The sequence below is a fragment of the Malaclemys terrapin genome, chromosome 5 (assembly GCF_027887155.1).
Source record: "Malaclemys terrapin pileata isolate rMalTer1 chromosome 5, rMalTer1.hap1, whole genome shotgun sequence".
NCBI lineage: Eukaryota > Metazoa > Chordata > Testudines > Emydidae > Malaclemys > Malaclemys terrapin.
Window position 1 is genome coordinate 114,701,516 of NC_071509.1, and position 18,566 is coordinate 114,720,081.

General features: G+C 39.5%; 1 protein-coding gene across 2 annotated transcripts in view; it reads right to left on the reverse strand.

Moving 5' to 3' along the window:
* Positions 1 to 1,755: 1,755 nt before the first annotated feature.
* Positions 1,756 to 18,566, reverse strand: part of PLA2G12A (phospholipase A2 group XIIA) — a 36,300-nt gene continuing 19,489 nt past the window's right edge. For both annotated transcript variants that reach the window (XM_054029145.1, XM_054029143.1), the window contains 7 exons: positions 14,575 to 14,616; positions 13,509 to 13,551; positions 8,831 to 8,977; positions 5,429 to 5,505; positions 4,763 to 4,938; positions 4,050 to 4,209; positions 1,756 to 2,678 (listed from right to left, as the gene is read on the reverse strand). In XM_054029145.1, the coding sequence (XP_053885120.1) occupies positions 2,440 to 2,678; positions 4,050 to 4,209; positions 4,763 to 4,938; positions 5,429 to 5,505; positions 8,831 to 8,977; positions 13,509 to 13,551; positions 14,575 to 14,616 (884 nt within the window). In that variant the 3' untranslated portion in view covers positions 1,756 to 2,439. The remainder of the gene's footprint in view (positions 2,679 to 4,049; positions 4,210 to 4,762; positions 4,939 to 5,428; positions 5,506 to 8,830; positions 8,978 to 13,508; positions 13,552 to 14,574; positions 14,617 to 18,566) is intronic.

Consider the following 18,566-nt stretch of genomic DNA (forward strand, 5'->3'; position numbering starts at 1 on the left):
CATTCAGATCTTGTAATAAAATTGTCTCTCCGTTTTAGTAAATTGATGTGGGCATAAGAGTCAGTGTGGTGGTCTAGTGTACTGAAGCATTTTACTATTTTTGATGGGACTATTACCAACAGCAGAGGAATAGCTCAAAAATTTGATATGTCATGGAAAGATTTCTGGTATTTATGGTCAAATGTATTTTTATACTTGAACAAGTCTCCTGTCTAAAGTTCCAATTCAGGAAAGTCCATGTTTAAAAAGGGAGAGGGATAGCTCAGTGGTTTGAGCATTGGCCTGCTAAATCCAGGGTTGTGAGTTCAATCCTTGAGGGGGCCATTTAGGGATCTGGGGCAAAAATCTGTCCAGGGATTGGTCCTGCTTTGAGCAGGGGGTTGGACTAGATGACCTCCTGAGGTCCCTTCCAACCCTGATATTCTATGATAAGTGCTTTCCTGAACAGAGATGAACTGTAAATCATGTGGTTAAGTAATCCTGAATCAGAGCCAAAAAGATGGTCCTCATTTTGTGATACTAACTCTATTTCTATACTTCTGCAGTATCTCCCATCCAGAACCTCTTGCCACTTATGAAAGTGGATAAGTATTATCCACATTTTACAGATGGGGAAACTAAACCGTATAGACGTTAAATGAGTTGCTTAAGGCCCCAAGTTGAGGGAATCCCTGACCCAGAATTAAGGAAACCATTTCTTGGATCTCTCTCCATGGCTCTAACTTCTGGCAGTGGTGCTGTCTTAACTGACAAAATCAGAGTACAGAAACCTTGAACCACAGACTAAGATCCTCTGCATTATTTGATTTTAAGTTACACAGCAAGAATAAATTTTTAGAAAGATACCTATTAGAATGAATATACAGGGTTAGTTTACATCTAATATCAAATTGGGGGGGGGGGGGATGGGAGAGAGAGACTGGCTCAGTTTCCTTTTAGAGAAATACATTTGTTAGATGCTTTGATCATTTATCCTAATCAAGTTGTATGCGATTTATATACTGAATGAATAAAATTTAATGATAAAACTAGTCAATCTTAGGTCAGTATATACTATAAGTCTCGGGCATCTATATAATATGGTACCTTAAATCTAAAACAACAAACAATTTCGGACACCAAGTCAGTCACCTGTAGTTTTTCTTAATTCAGGCTGTATTGTGTATTTTTTACAGCATGACATGTATGCTACTCTTCGGGGGGCTGAAGAACATATTTGTACATAGCTCTCCTGACTAGTACTAGTATAAACTCAGGGTGCTATTGCAGTAATAGATTAAAGTTTGGCATGCAGTGTTCAGGGTACTATAAGTTTAAATACACATTTTATTTAAAGATGTTATTTTCCCATACTCAAAGGTTGTGGGAAAATATTTAACCAAGCAATGAAGACTTCCAAATTTCTAAGAGGGTATTTAAAATAATGCAGAATAAATTTGTCAGGTAAAAGATCTGGCAATCTGAGTTTACTATTCTTGATGAAGTAAAAGGCAGAAAGAATAGTGTTTTTGGGGTGGTTTTTTGTTTTGTTTTTTGATTGATGGTAAGTCTCTTGGATTGTGAACTGACTATAATTATTGTGTAAATTAGAGAGAGAATAAATGGAACCCCATGCTGTCGTTTTTCTAACTACAGCAGTTCTTTAAAGTTCAGTGAAGAGACGGTATTGATCTAGTAAGGAAGAGCCCAAACACAGCAGTGCTTCTTAGATGTTCAGTTCCTCCCCTAAAATTGAAGACAAAATATCACACAGGCTTGGAGTGAAACACACATTGCACATTTTTAATGCGTTGTAGGTGTTAAATATTTTTAAGATACAGAAAAATTACAAACATACCTTAGTTGCACTCCTCATAAATTAATGTCAGTGCAAAAACAAAAAAAAGCTTTTATAGTCTAATGCAGTTTTAAAAATTTGTGAAAAAAAGTTACAAAATGCTAGAATGCAGTTAGAAAGTAGACAAGGTGTCATTCAAGTGCAAGTCAGAACATTTTAAAAAATTGGTTAAAAAGTGTTTTCTTTCTTAGGACATATATGACCCTCATTACCATAGGATCTGAGCACCTTGCAATTTTTATTACACAGAAATCAGTGTTACAATTATTTCTCCCAAAATTCCCTGAGACTGCTGTTGCTGCAATGCTGATTTATTATAACAAAGCAATAATTTCTAATATAGAAAGGTTTTTTAAAAGTATTTAAATTATGGCTCCTGAAATTTGATCCCAGCATTTTTGAAAATAGTCCTGTTAAGGAAAATGCATGATGTGAATAACTGTGCAGTTCTCTAGCTACATTGAAAATCATGTTATAAACTACTGAACAAGAGAACAACCCCTTCACTCAGTGATCTTCTAGACTACAAGATTAAGTGATGAAGATATTTTCCATTTTTGGAGTGAATCTGAATAAGATGCCATTCTCACAGATGGGCATATCTACTTTGATTTTTGAGTGAAGTGCAATTTTTTAGTCAGCATTGAGGCAAAACAAGGAATCTGCTTCTTTCCTATTGCACTCATGTCTCTGCACATATCCACTCTGCGAAGAGATACTTTCCTGTTAACCAGAGTGAGAAGTTCTGTGAATTCCAAGGAAGAACCATACTTTCTTATCATCTCACACAAGTCTTGAATATACCAGGTGCCATTTAGAGTTTCACGATGAGAATAGTAACCTATTGGGAAATAAGAGCATAGGACTCCATTTAACCTTAACTGAAGACTAGAAGCCACAGTTAATAACTTTTAATATCACAATTTATTTCTTGCCAGTCATGTTCATGGACAGCAGATAAGTTTTAGATATACGTCTCTGCACTGTTTATGCTATCTTGGGTACTCGGATGTTAAAGATAAAAATAGTACTTTGGCAAGTTTGCATAATCAGATTTAATCTGGGATTAATAATAACGGCCACACTGTGTCAGGCCAATGGTCGATCTAGCCCAGTATCTTGTCTTCCAATAGTGGCCACTGCCAGATGCTTCACAGGGAATGAACAAAACATGACAAGTGAGTGATCGAGTGATCCATGCCATCATCCACTCCCAGCTTCTGGCAATTAAAGGCTCAGGACACCCAGAGCATGGGGTTGCATCTCTGATCATCTTGGCTAATGGCCACTGATGGATCTACTCTCCATGAATTTATTTAAATCTGTTTTGGCCTTCACCCCACCCCCTGGTAACGAGTTCCACAGGTTGACTGTGTGTTGTGTGAAGTAGTACTTCCTTTTGTTTGTTTTACACTTGCTGCCTCTTAATTTCATCAGGTGAGCCCCCATGGTTCTTGTGTTATGTTAAGAGAGAAACAATACTTTCTCCATACCATTCATGATTTTATAGACCTCTATCATAGCGCCCCCCCCCCCCCCTTATTGTCTCTTTTCCAGGTTGAAAAGTCCCAGTCTTTTTAATCTCTCCTCATAACTTATAATGGGTGCAATTCCATTTCTGTCAATGGAGTTGCACATTAATGATTAATTTTGCCCTTTGACTTTATACAATATTTTGCAAAAAGATTTTGTATTAATATTTTTATACCTTTCCGACATCAGGTAATGTTAAGTTGAGTGCAATATTGATTCAGTAGCAGAAACAGTTCTGTAAATTCACCCACTGTTGAATTACAGGAGAGTCTTCAGGATTGGGAATGAGATGGTTTGGGGAGGGCACCCATCTGTGTGAGGAGGTTTAAGAAATCCCATCCAAATGACATGCCGCTAGAAGTGCAGAAGAATATTTCCTCCTGACAGGTAGCTCATTGATAGGGATGTGATCAGTATGCTTTGAGTTCAAAGTCATTTAAAAATTGCAAGTTAGATGGCATATTTTCATTTATTCTCGAGCCTTTACACCATGTGGGGGAGACAACACCACTCATGCAGACATGCAAAGTGGTAAGTTTAAGGAACTTGAATTCTTGTTTTGATTGTGTGATGAAGAAACTCTGCAAGCCTACTATATTTAGTGAAACAGCAGTGATACAGCTGCAAAACTCCTGCAGGATTTAGATGCTAGAAATTTAAGTGCAAAATAACAACATACCTTCTGCAACCGAGTAGCACATTAGAAAGTCTGCACCAGCAGGTAAAGTATATATAGCCGCAGCATCCACTTCAGTTTCATTGACCTTGGACTTGTCTACAGTACTGTCCACTGCATCGTGAACAATGACTGGGTCATCGTGTTGATCTCCTCGACAGGCCTAGCAGGAGAAAAAATCCTCTCATCTGCCAAGTACACTTAGCCATCACAGAACAAAATTCTGAAAGCAGAAACGCTTCCTGTTTGTTTAGATGTTCTTCATTTATGTGACTAAGTTCAGAAAGAACTACCTTTTGTCCTGCTTGTACATCCCCAGGGCTTTCATTGGTAGAGCAAGCTGTTTAATAGTGACAGGCACCAACTTAGAAATATCAAAGCATAGCAGACACCATACTGACCTATTCTCCACTTTTGGAAGGAGAAGAGGGTAGTAGCCTTACAGATCAGTTCGGGGGGGGGGGGGGTGTTCTGTGTGTAAGCAGCAGCTTGAAAAGAAGTGTGGGAATACCCTTGTGAGAGAAGCAGGTGCATGAGGCTGGCAGTGTCAGTGAAGCAGAGTGGGGGACTCACTAAGGGCAGGTAGTAGCAAGCTGCCTCTTGGAAGTGTCATAATCACCACCACCTTTTCCACATGAGAAGAAGTTATCCCTAAAAGAACTGTCCTCTGTACCACTGGGGAAAAAAGTACACAAATTCAAGAACAGAGATCTTACCTGAATTATAAATATTTTAGGCTTTCCTACTAGACTTGGGCATTTGTCTCCTTTGAACATGTTTGTCATTGTCTGAACTTTTATTTTAGCATCATAGGCGTAAACGTGATTATCTTCACCATGGCTCAGGAACACACACACAAAGCAGTCAGCATCACTGTGGTTGTCCATTGACGCTAAAATAATGGAACTGTGTTTAGATGATTACGCAAGCTTACAGTATTTATTAAACACTCCACCATTAGTCCACTCAGAACCACATGTAGCCATTTAATCTCAAATCAGTCCTATTCGAAATATGTTGAGTCAGCGTCTCAGCTGCTGTAAATCAGCATAGCTCTGCTGAAGTCTGGAACCACACTGATCCATACAAGCAGAGGATCCAGTCTACTGGAAGTTAGAGAGATGCTTAGTAAACACTACATCTGTTGGTCATAGATGCATCTTGGGAATTCCAACACTTGCAATGCAATACCAATGAAGATACTACTGGTATAAAATAATATATTTTCTGTTCCTTAGTCTTTTTATGTCATGGGATTTCATCATAGAAGGGAAACAATTCAAGCTACAGTGAACTTGTTTTAACAATGACAGAGAAATACAATCTTATCTAGAACCGCTCCTGCAAGTAGGCTAAGACATACCTATTACATGGTCTCCTACCTTCATAAATGTTCCGTATCACCTCTTCTGCTTTAAGGTCATCAAAGCATCTGACTTCAAATCCAAGCTCTGTCAAACTATCATTAAACACACACATTTTAATAAGTATCCTTTAATAAGTTACGCTAAAAATGCCACCGCTTTTGTTATTTCCTTTGGAACTTTATACCTTTTCCTCTAGAGAATAGATATCCATGTTAATTTATGTAATGGTACCCAAACCTGATACCCAGGAGTGTCTTAAAGACGCATAGAACAAAAAAAAAAGTAATTTATAAAGTGAAGGTGTTCTTATGAAACAGGAATTCTGTTAAGAGCAACAGAAAACACAAATAATTGAGGTACTCCCCCAGGGACCTGTCTGAAAACCAACCAATATGCGAAATAAAGTAGAACTTCCATTTTTGCCAAAATGTAATTTCATTTTCAGGCAACTATGAGCCAAAATGACAATTTTGGACTTTTTTTTTTTTGTGAAGGGTTATAATACTATCAAATCAGAAATTTAATGTAAACATGATATAAAAACTTAATCATGTCCTGAAATATGCTGATGCTGGGCTATGCCACCTCCCTGTATTAAGCTTTTGATTAGGTTACGTGCAGCCACTTCCCTTGTGAGCTCTGTGCTAATCTACTACAATTGTAACTGGTTACTTTATAGACATCAGGTCAATGCCAGCCTAGCCTGGGTGCTTTACCCATTTTTACTCATTTCCTCAACACCATGATGTGGTGGTGTTGCATAGTTCCATAGGCTAAAACAAAATTCACTATGGAACTGCACTTCTTGTGAATGGAATAGTGGGTTTGCCATCACTTTTGAGGGACATGTGTTCTAATTACTACATCTAATATTGTATGCAGTGTAGCTATAGCTGTGTCAGTCCCAGGATATTAGAGAGATAAGGTAATATTTTTTTATTGGACCAACTTCTATTTAGTGAGCGAGACAAGCTTTCAAGCCACACACAGCTTTTCTTCAAGTTTGGGGATGACCTGAAGAAGAGCTCTGTGTGGCTTGAAAGCTTGTCTCTCTCACTAAATAGAAGTTGGTCCAATAAAAAAAATTACACCTTATGATGTTGCACCCCTTAATGCTTTATAGAAATATACTTTTGAGTGTAAATATGACATAACTGGGATTTTATGCTAGATAGGCCATGTAACCTATCTCTGCAAAGGTTATGATCTACTGAATATATTCATCCTATTTGTATGCATGTATCTTTTTGTATTATGAATATTGGCTATGTACTTGTTTGATTTTAAGTAGTCTCAATGAAACATTTGGTCAGCTTCTTGAGAAAAGACTATTCTCAGTAAGTGTCCAATCAAGAAACACTTAAGCTGACAATGGACTTTGAAAGATGCCAATCCACATCTGAGCTTTCCTGGGAATGTGGCATTGGCCTCTAAAGAACTGAGTCATGCATGGACATGTGACTTGCTCATGTGACTGCAAAACTCCATCTTGTGGAGGGGATTTTAGAAAGGAAAGGAGAGGGGTTTCCAACCACAAGAGAGAGACTATATAAGCCCCTGGGAAACCCCTCCAAAGGACAGTAACTACAGGGGTGTGAGTGATTGCTGGACTCAAACTAGAAGGAGGCTAGTCTGCCAAAGAAGCTTAGACTATTAGGCTTAGACTTGTGTGTTTTGTTTGGTAATTTACATCGTTCTGTCCGTTATTACTCAGAAACACTTAAATCCTACTTTTTATATTTAATAAAATCACTTTTTACTTATTAATTAACCCAGAGCAAGTAATTAATTCCTGGAGGAGCAAACAGCTGTGCATATCTCTCTTTCAGTGTTACAGAGGGCAAACAATTTATGAGTTTACCCTGTATAAGCTTTATACAGAGTAAAATTGATTTATTTGGGGTTTGGACCCCATTGGGTGCTGGAGACAGGAGCATTTCTTAAGCTGTTTTCAGTTAAGCCTGCAGCTTGTGGGGGACGTGGTTCAGACCTGGATCTGTGTTTGCAGCAGGCAAGCGTGTCTGGCACAACCAGGCAGGGCCCTGAAGTCCTAACCTGCCAGGGAAAACAGACTCAGAGGTAGTCCCAGCACATCAGGTGACAGTCCCAAGCGGGTTTCTGTGATCCAACCCATGTCACACTTCACCTACTATGTCTCTCTATATCTAATATTGTCAGTGATGGCAGAGTCTGAAATTTGTTGGTAGTCCACAGTGGAAGACAACTAGTGCTAGGAGACATGGGTGTTTTCTATAAGTCACGTATCCCTTCCTTTTTGCATATCTAAATTGTTGTAAAATAGCATATGGTTAAGCTTAGACTATACTGGCTCCTTGAGTTAGCTACATAAACATTCAGATGTACAGCACAATTGTTCCTAGAGCTTTATTTGGCTGCAAAGCTGCCCTGCTTCCCTAAATCTGCTTTTTGGTAACTAGCAGTTGCCTATTTTGCATTTGCTAGCAGCTAGAACTGCGTGCACTTGCTAGGTGAATAGGAATAAAGGCTTCTTAACTTCCTTAACTTTTCAGTCAGTTTTTGAAATTGTATCATACAGTACATCTGTTTACCCTATAAACCTGTCCTTGAACTACTTTGCTATTGGACGGCATAAGGTATTAAACAGATTTAGTTGAACTTCACATCACTTACTCAAACTGGTTACTGGTTTAGTGAATCACGGGAAGTGCAAGATGTGAATCAACAAAAGTCAATTTATCTCCTACCATAAGCTGCACAATTATAAGACTCTCATATTTAGAACTTCTATCTCAACAGTAGACATTTGCATCCAGCCATCACTTGGCTTGAATGCATTAGGGATATAAGATAAACTAATGTTGCCAAATAATATTAAATGGGCACAATCAGCTTGAAATCTAATCAATTACAAAAAATGAGTTGAAAGTAATTTCAGGTACTATACATTTCTCCCCCACCCCCACCCCGGCACTTCCTACCAGTTTGTGACATTACAATCAAGTTTACCTTTTTTCTATATTAACCTATAAAAATATGTGTTCCATTTCCCCCCATCATGATATTGAGACAGAAAAATAAATTGTTTGCTTAGTTACACAATACTAAAAAGCCTTTAAAAATTAAGATCACCACTTAAGTCTTCCTCACCCTGAAGGCTGCCTGTACCTCAGCAGTCTATTTGCACAGGGCCTGATCCTGTCCCCACTGAAATCAATGGGAGTTCTGCCTATTATTTCAAAGGGAGCAGAAGCAGACATTTAACTCGTTTTATCATGGGGTACTGTACAAAATCTTTCAGTCACAATTATGTCAATGAAATCAGTTATTTTAGAGCTGCTTATATAATTTTCATGACAAATCACTTTGAATTGCATATTTTTATTTAACTTATCTAAAAATAGTATCCTTCTGTGAAGCAGCCAAATATCATCTTACCTGCGTTTCAGATTGTCTCTGTCTGCAAGTGTGCCACGTCTATCTGGCAGTGTTAAGTGCCAGTAAAACTGCTCATGATTGAAGATTAAAGCAACCCCTCTTCGCTTGTGGTTCATTTTGTATTGTGCTGCTGGATCAAATGGTTGGCTGTTACAAAGAGAGAACATGCCTTTCAATTAACAAATAAATAATTATTAGTTCACCTACATATGTTCAGCGGCCAAGATTTTCAAGAGTGACTATAGATGTTGGGTACCCAAATCCCTAGTCACATTTAATGCGTCATTCAAAAATACCATTAAAGAACTGGCTGCAGTAGATAAAGGCCAGTAAATTCTGAGTTTAAAAAGCTGTTTCTGTAACTTTCATTGTTTGCTTGGATTATCTATTGAATTCCAGGACAGAAGACTGCCAATGCAATAACTAGGCACATTATGATAAATTAAAATGGAGTCTGAACTCTGTACTGATTCTCCAGGTTTCACAGTTTAGCCAGACTTCTTATTTTAAAAGTCACAGTGCAGACACCTTTTGATAATGTAAGTGTGCACTAACTAGAATTTTGTTTGAAGTTACTGTTTACTGAATCATATGCAACATGAACATGGCAGTTTAAATAGTAACATAACTTTCTGAAGACAACATTGCAATGTTAGGTACTTATGCTGGTGGGACAGAGAGAGATTTTCGTTCATGCTCACCCGAGACAAATTACCTAAATCCAAATAACTCAAGCAAGATGAAATCAAAATGTCCTTAATACCAGTGACTAAGTTACAAGTCTGTACTATTCAGCATTTCTGCTATTAGCATCACCATGCTCAGTATGCAAAAATCAAGAAGGGGGAAAAAGGTAGAGAAAGATGGGGCATTTTTCTTCCCCTTAATTATTCAACCTCCACCAATAGGAAAACTATGTTGGGTATAACCTGCTATAGCCTCCAAATCACTTGAGCAGCGACGGTGTGGACTTTAAAAGATAAATTTCCACAATAGGCCACAGTTTTAAAAAAAAATGAATACAAGCCATAAATAATTGGTGCATACAACTTATCCGAATCTACTGAAGAAAGAAATTATCTTATGGAATGAAACAGTGATCCCTGTCTAACTTGAGATGCATACTAAAAAGCTATTTTCAAACACCCACTAGGAAGCATATGCAATTTTTTAAACAGCTTCTCCCATGAAATCGGGACAAAAGTAAACATTGCACCTGAGAAGACCTGAAACCAAATACTTACCTGTCAAAAATAGCTAGCATGACCAGAGCCACTTGTAGGGCAGTGTGACCCAACCTGGGCTATCACACTTGGCACCCTAGGACTGACCATGTCATGTTTTCAGTAAACAAAGACATAGCTGGAGGCTGCTTCTCAGTCGCTATTCCCTATATTGCTGCCTCTATGTGGGGAGCACATAGAGTTCTCTCACACTTTGCCCCCACCATTTGTATTATATGTATTTGTAATATGTCAAATATTGTATGTGCATATGTCTCACTAGCCCATAATGTATAAAATATGTATAAAAATATATATTTGCTAATTGTTCTGATAAGCAGAACAAACTTGCAATGAAATTCTGTGGATTGTTCTAAACATATAACCAGGGCCATTTGGGTCCTGGATATTATCTAGCAGGAAGAAAGATGGTGAGGGGAAAAGTTAGTTGATGGGTGGGCTGATGGTTGGAGAATGGTGTTGAATGAAGTCTGTGAAAATGGCTGGTATGAGGACATATGCAATTCTTGCATGTCATCTCAATATCTGTAGAACTGGTTCTGGGCATAGTTTCCCCTGTATTTCTTCCTTATTAATCACTTACACACTGCCTCTATGAATGGTACGACCTTCCTGAGCTCATCTGCAAAGTCTCTACCCTGTCCACATTTAAGTCCCTCTGAAAGACCCACTTCTGCAATAGGGTTTATATAAATCTACTTGATTCATAAAAATAATAAATCTTTGTTTATAGACTCAGGCTTTAAGGCCAGAAGGGACCATCATGATTATCTAGTCTGATCTCCTGCACATCGCAGACTCCAGAATCTCATCCACCCACTCATGTAGTAAGCCCATAACCTCTGGCTGAGTTACTCAAATCTTGATTTAAAGACTTCAAGTTACAGCGAATCCACCATTTACTCTAGTTCAAACCAGACCCCAAATATGACTATCAGTGAGACCCTGACCATGTGGACGAGACCCACTAGACACACACCTGGGAAAGAATTAACTGTAGTAACTCGGAGCTCTTCCCCTCTAATGTCCTATCTCTGGCCATTGGAGATATTGACTAATAGCAGTCACGGAAGGGCCACCTGCCATTTGTGAGCAATCTCATCATACCATTAACTCCATAAATTTATTAAGCACAGTCTTGAAACAAGTTACGTTTCTTGCCCCTCCTACTCTCATTGGAAGGCTGTTCCACCACCTAATTTTTCTGATGGTTAGAAGTGGTCTGGAAAGGGCTTAACATAGAGTGTTATTGTATGTATTTTTCAGACAATTTGTTTCCCTACATATGTAGTATATGCCTGTTGTTCACATATTGTATTTCTTAGTTCCCTTTCCTCCTCCATAAAGTTATACACCTCTACCCCAATATAACACTGTCCTCGGGAGCCAAAAAATCTTACCGCATTATAGGTGAAACTGTGTTATATTGAACTTGCTTTGATCCGCTGGAGTGCACAGCCCCGCCCCCCGGAGCACTGCTTTACCGCATTATATCCAAATTCGTGTTCTATTGGGTCGCGTTATATCGGGGTAGAGATGTATCTGGAATGTACGTTTTACTTTAATCCTTTTAAAATACAAATACTCTATTTAAAAAAAAATTAATGCGCTAACCTAATTTCAAATGAGCGCTCAATTCCCAAAGAATTGTGTTGTGGTGACATTCATGCAGTTTCATGTCGGTTGTCTCTCCTATCCCTGTCACACTTGACATGCATCACCTGTTTCTCATGGGCAGGGGGCAGAGCCACCACTAGGAACAAAGAGACGCTCCCAAAACAGGTAATGGGGGAAGCGGCAGCAGTGAGGGTGTGTGTGCGTGTGTGTGTGTGTGTGTCTGTGCGTTCACACACATGAATATTAAGAGCTGAAATTTTTCAGCTGACACTTTTTTCACTGAAAAAAATGCAGATTTGGACTGACCGAAATATTTTGACAAATTAATGCTGACTTTGTGAACTGCTTCAGTTGAAAAAAATGTGGAAACGTAGAAATGGTTCATTTTGACATTTACAAAATGTTTTGATTTTTTTCAGAAAGATTCAGAAGAGGAATTAGGGGCCTAACTCCAACATTTAGGCACCACTCACAACTCTGACGAGAAGCTAGTCCCTTTATGCCAAATAGCCAGGGCACTCACCTGGGATGTGGGAGACCAGAATTGAATGCCTCCTGCTTTTGAGCAGGGACTTGACTACAAGTCTCCTCACTCCCAATGAGAGCCCTCACCGGCTGGCTATTGGGTATTCTGAAGTAGGCTCCCTCAGTCACTCTTGTTGAAGCTGTTCCACTTTGCATAAATAAATATTTATTGGGCAAGAGAGAGGTGGTGAATGCCCTAACTACCAGATTAGAAGAGTCATTATCATTCTCTCTGTCCCAGTGACTATACCTATACAAAGCAGACGGGCTTCAACAGGAGAGCTTAAGAGAGACCCCCACCAGAATATCCCCTAGCTCAGTAGTAAGAGCACTCTCCTGAGAAGTGGGAGATTCCTGTTCAAATTTTTTCTCCCCAACTCTCTCAAGGCAGAGAGGGCGGAATTAAACCTGGGTCTCCCACATCCTGGGCGAGTGCTCTAACCAGCCACTGGGCTGAATGTTGTAAGAGTGGCAGCACCACCTCCTTATCCTCCAGCTGGATTTTAAGTGGGGCCGGATCTGGTCATCATGCTCTGAGTATTTCTACCACATTGACCCCACCAGCAAGAGAGGTGGGGGAATGACTGTCTTCCCCTGGTTGGAGGATCATGCTGGGACTTAGGCACACACTCAGAGACAGAAACTTACTGCACCAACAGACCTTAGGCACCAAGTAAATTTACGCGCCTACAAGGTTAGGCAGCAGCTGAGCAGGGGGGTTGTGGATCACAGCAGCACCTCAACCAGGAACTTGGGCACCTCAATCCCTGTGTGGATCTGGGCCCTAAACACACCCCTTTCCTCTGCATTTCACTCCTGGCTAGCTTAGGTAGCTCCCTAATTAGCTTGCTGGCTCCAGTGAATCCCATTCTTAGGAATCTAACTCTCCCCATGCATTGTGTGGGAAACCAGAGCACCTAACTTGGGACCATGAATTCCACTCGATAGCAGGTTGCCCAGGAGGTTAGTGTTGCAATGCCTAAGTCTCCTTCATTAATCTAGCCCTTCCTACTGTATGTATTTGTTCACTGTCCAGCACTATGGAACTCTGATCCTTACTAGGGCCTCTGGATGGTACCATAATAAAATAATAATGAACACTACTACTTCATTGATATGTAGGAGTTTGATAAACATGTTCTGTAACATTAGGGGGCTGCCTTGGGTACTCAGCTTGGGGTCTTAACAAAGGTTTAAAAAAAACCCAAATCATAAATGTTTTGAGTTTCACTTTCACGTCTCTATCTTCCATTACCATCTGTAGTCATTCTGATTAAAACAAAGGCATTTACCTTCTCTCAAAGGCATCTGTTTCTGTGACGTTTTGGTCTCCACCTATAATAAAAAGAAAGCCAAAGGGTGTTTGAATTACTAACCCAGTTATTAAAAGAAAATTTGATATCTTAGGAAGTGGGAGATTTTCAAATTTAAACTTAAATTAGGGGTTGAGTCACACTGCAACTCCCCAGAATGCCATTCTGGCACTTTTTTTGGTGGGGTTCCATTACTATCACGTATGAGTGATAGTTCTGGAAATCCATTCCAGCACTTCTTTTTTAAGGACTCACATGTAGAGTATGTGCAACCATTTGTAAAGTACACTTGCTAACTTAAACAAGGCAGTTCATACACAGGCCAGATAATTAGGCAGGAAATCACTTGATTTGCATTAACGCTTAGGGGTGCATAATCTTATGGGTTTACTTTTGGAGGCCATTCTTAAACATGTGACCCCCAAACGACCAGATTTTTAAAATTGCAAAAATGCAGATGCATAAATTATATACCTGCAGTCATGGACACTGCATATGCAAATGACAAGCTGTCCATCTCGTTATTTTAACACACAGCCTCTGTAAGTTCATGCAAAAACTGTGCATGCTTTTGAATACACTATTTAATTTCTAGCACATAGTGGCACTTCTTTTAAATACATGATGCAATCAGCCTGAAACTAAGCATTTATTTGAGGTTAGCTGTGTCACTCAACAATTTAGTAGGTGATGTAGGTATAAGGACATCCAACTAACAGAAAAATTCTAAAACATGCAAACAACTCACACCCTTTCTTCTGCTAAAATGCATAGAATACGTACATCAGCCGTGTTAGTACACCCAAAACTCCCACTGAAATTAATAACACTATTGAGTGTACAAGGAAAACAGAGCTGGACCTACTGTTCTAAAGATGTTAAAGATAAAGCTGTCAACTATGTGCTGTTCCCATCTTCTTCCACCTATACGTTAGTGTCTCCATAGATCTGAAGATATCTCATGATCCATATTACCAAAAGTGTGACAGCCCACAATACTCTTTTTAACCTAGCCATTTTATGAAAGTAATACACTTTACTGTACCTTTGGTATTTAAAGCAGGCCCACTATCCACCTGGATTTGCCCTGCAATTGAAAACACCACAATGTCACTGTCATAACATACAACGTATCAGCTGCAAAAAAGAAAAAATGAACACATTTTTATACTACACAACTCACACCCTTTCATAATTTGTTTCTGTAATAAATCAAATGAATGGAGTCAAAGCACGGAGCCATGACAGACCATGTTTGTTAGGTTTTGTGATTATTTTTTGCCCTTTACTGCCCCATCAGTACCCTACCATTGAAATCAAGTCACAAAGGCCTTGTCTACATTAGCATTTCTCCTATTATTGATCTGGCACAGGTATATCTCTACTGGTGACAGCAATGGTGGAAATGCTAGTGTAGACCAGTTGCCAGTGTTTTTACCATCATGTTGTCTAACTGTCAAGGTTAGATGGAACAGTGTAGGAAACACCTGTAGCCTGTCTACACTAGCAAGTCCACTGCGGCTACCACCAGAAGAACTGCAACAAAGGTGCTAGACTAATGATGGGAGAAATGCTGAAAAGTATTAACATAGACACAGCTGAACTTAGCAGTAACAACATAGTTCAGAATCCTAAACAAAAGAACTATTACAGAGAGCGTGTGTGTATGAGACTCACAATCGTTTTTGCCTGAAAACCTGGAGTTAAAGCTGATAAAGTATCACTTCAGCCAAAGTACACCCAACCCGTGAAAACCTTATTGTTTCCCTTAAAAACGATCTTTCCTTAGCTTGGAAATTACAAGTCAAGTTTCCACTTAATTGCCAACCTCTCCCAAAAAACATACCTAAGTATGCAAATACATAGTTAAGGTCTCTGTGATCGGCGTATTGGGCCTATCTCAGTGTTGACAAGGAAAAGTTAACCTTCCTCTTTAGGAAGGGCCACCGCTACATGTGCTTAATGATGGGATATGCAGGGAAGTGCAAGCTGTGGGGAATTAATGAATTCCTCATCATCCCAGAAAAGGGAAAGAAAGAATCAGGCAGTGGGGGTTGAGACAAATAAGCTTCAAGGGAGAACAGCTGAGCCAAAGGAGTTGTCTCTTGGTGAACTATGCTGAAGTAAGCTATGTTGTGTGTTGAGTTTTATCTGACTGAGGTAAGATACCCTTTGTTTGCTGGGTCTCAGGCTAAAGAAAACTAAAGAGGACTTCTTGCTTGCTCTTAATTTAATTTCTGTTTAATCAGTTTCTAGTCATTTTTACTTTTGAGTTTCATATACTCAACTAGAAAAACTCTACAGCATTTGGATTGCAAATACTGCTTGGAACTGTTCATTTGGGGTTTTTTTTTTTTTTTTTTTTAAAGTTTCTAATTTTTTTTAATTAATGAAAATGTTCTGTTGGTCGTAAGTCTTGTAAAACTGGGATTTTTCAAAGGAACATCAGGGAGTTAGAGGGGTACCCAACTTCCATTGGAATTCAGTAGGATCTGGGAACCTAAATTTCTATTGGCTCCTTTGAAAATCTCATATTAAAAGTTTCTTTTTTACAATATCTAAAATTTGGGCCAAATGAAGTGACAACATTCCTTTCAAAGCTTACTGCTATTCAAATCTGTGTATTCCTTATTGGTTAACTCTAAGTGAATCCTTGGGCACTAAAAAGATATCAATGATTGCAACCACATGGTAATGGTATATTTACTGAGGCCTAGACTGTTTTCTCCTATGGGAATTGCTGGTGCTACCAAATTGCTTGAAGTCCTAGTCACACCTAAGACCTGGTGGCATTCTCAAACGATCTCCTAAAGGGGACCAAGCCAGTAGATATTCCCAGAACATGCCTCCTATTTAGGGCCCTGCACAAAAGATAACCAGGGACAAGCAGTGGTAGGGTGTTTCTAGGTCAGTCTATCCCATATCCCGGTGGTTAGGGCACTCATCTGGGATGTGGGAAGATCCTGTTTGCAAATCAAGCAGGGAATTTAAAGCAGGAACTCAAGCCTCTTATATCACCAGGCCACAGAAACAGAGTGACTCTACAGCCTAGTGCTTAGGGCATCACCTGGGAAGTGGGAGAGGGGGAAGGTCCTGCTCCAAAAATATTTAAGGTGTAACAGCTCCAAAGGAAAGATTTGGAGAGGAACACCCACTACCCAGGTATTCACCTGGGATGTGACGACTTGGGTTCAAGTATCTGTGCCACATCAAACAGAGGATGGATTTGAACTTGGGTTTCCCACATCCCAGGTGAGTGCCCTAACCATGGGTTTACTGAGTAGATTAACAAGCATGCACTTGTGGATGTATTTTGTGCAGGGCCTGAACCAGTCTGCATGCTCTGAGAACATCAGCTGGATCAGTCCTCACTGGAAAGATGGGGGTGGGGAGGAAATGGCTACTTTGAGAATCTCACTGGGGCTTAAGAATAAGAAAGAAGAAAAACAGATGACTGGTTTGAAGGGAATAACCTGAGATGCTATAGTTAATGATTCCTAACATGTGGGTGGTGACTGTTCAAGGGTATGAGTTGAATGCCAGAGGTTGTCTATTGCATCACAAGCTAACTATATTCATCTGAAGCAGATTCACTTACAATGGGGCCCTCCTCTAACACCTTTTCCCTCTTTCCTATGGGTATAAGTCAATGTGTCAGGATCTGACTGAAGAGATATCTGAGCCATTAGCAATTATCTTTGAAAAGTCATGGAAGACAGGAGACATTCCAGAAGACTGGAAAAGGGCAAATATAGTGCCCATCTATAAAAAGGGAAATAAAGGCAACCCGGGGAATTACACACCAGTCAGCTTAACTTCTGTACCCAGAGAATGGAGCAAATAATTAAGCAATCAATTTGCAAACACCTAGAAGATAATAAGGTGATAAATAACAGTCAGCATGGATTTGTCAAGAACAAATCCTGTCAAACCAACCTGATGGTTTTCTTTGACAGGGTAACAAGCCTTGTGGTTACGGGGGAAGTGGTAGATGTTGTATATCTTGACTTTAGTAAGACTTTTGATACTGTCTCTCATGACCTTTTCATAAACAAACTAGGGAAATACAACCTAGATGGAGCTACTATAAGGTGAGTGCATAATGGTTGGAAAATCGTTCCCAGAGAGTAATCAGTAGTTCACAGTCATGCTGGAAGGGCATAACGAGTGGGGTCCCGCAGGGATCGGTTCTGGGTCTGGTTCTGTTCAATATCTTCATCAATGATTTAGATAATGGCATAGAGAGTACACTTATAAAATTTGCGGACAATACCAAACTGTGAGGGGTTGCAAGTGCTTTGGAGGATAGGATTAAAATTCAAAATGATCTGGACAAATTAGAGAAATGGTCTGAAGTAAATAGGATGAAATTCAATAAAAATAAATGCAAAGTACTTAACTTAGGAAGGACCAATCAGTTGCATATGTACAAAATGGGAAATGACTGCCTAGGAAGGAGGACTGCAGAAAGGGATCTGGTGGTCATAGTGGATCACAAGCTAAATATGAGTCAACAGTGTAATGCTGTTGCAAAAAAAGCAAACATCATTCTGGGATGTATTAGCAGGAGTAGTGTAAGCAAGACACGAGAAGTAATTCTTCCCCTCTACTCCATGCTGATTAGGCCTCAACTGGAATATTGTGTCCAGTTCTGGGCGCCACATTTCAGGAAAGATGTGGACAAATTGGAGAAAGTCCAGAGAAGAGCAACAAAAATGATTAAAGGTCTAGAAACATGACCTATGAGGGAAGATTGAAAAAATTGGGTTTGTTTAGTCTGGAGAAGAGAAGACTGAGAGAGGACACAATAACAGTTTTCAAGTACATAAAAGGCTGTTACAAAGAGGAGGGAGAAAAATTGTTCTTCTTAACCTCTGATGATAGGACAAGAAGCAATGGGCTTAAATTGCAGCAAGGTCGGTTTAGGTTGGACATTAGGAAAAAGTTCCTAACTAGAATAAATTGCCTAGGGAGGTTGTGGAATCTCCATCACTGGGGATTTTTAAGAGCAGGTTGGACAAATCCCTGTCAGGCGTG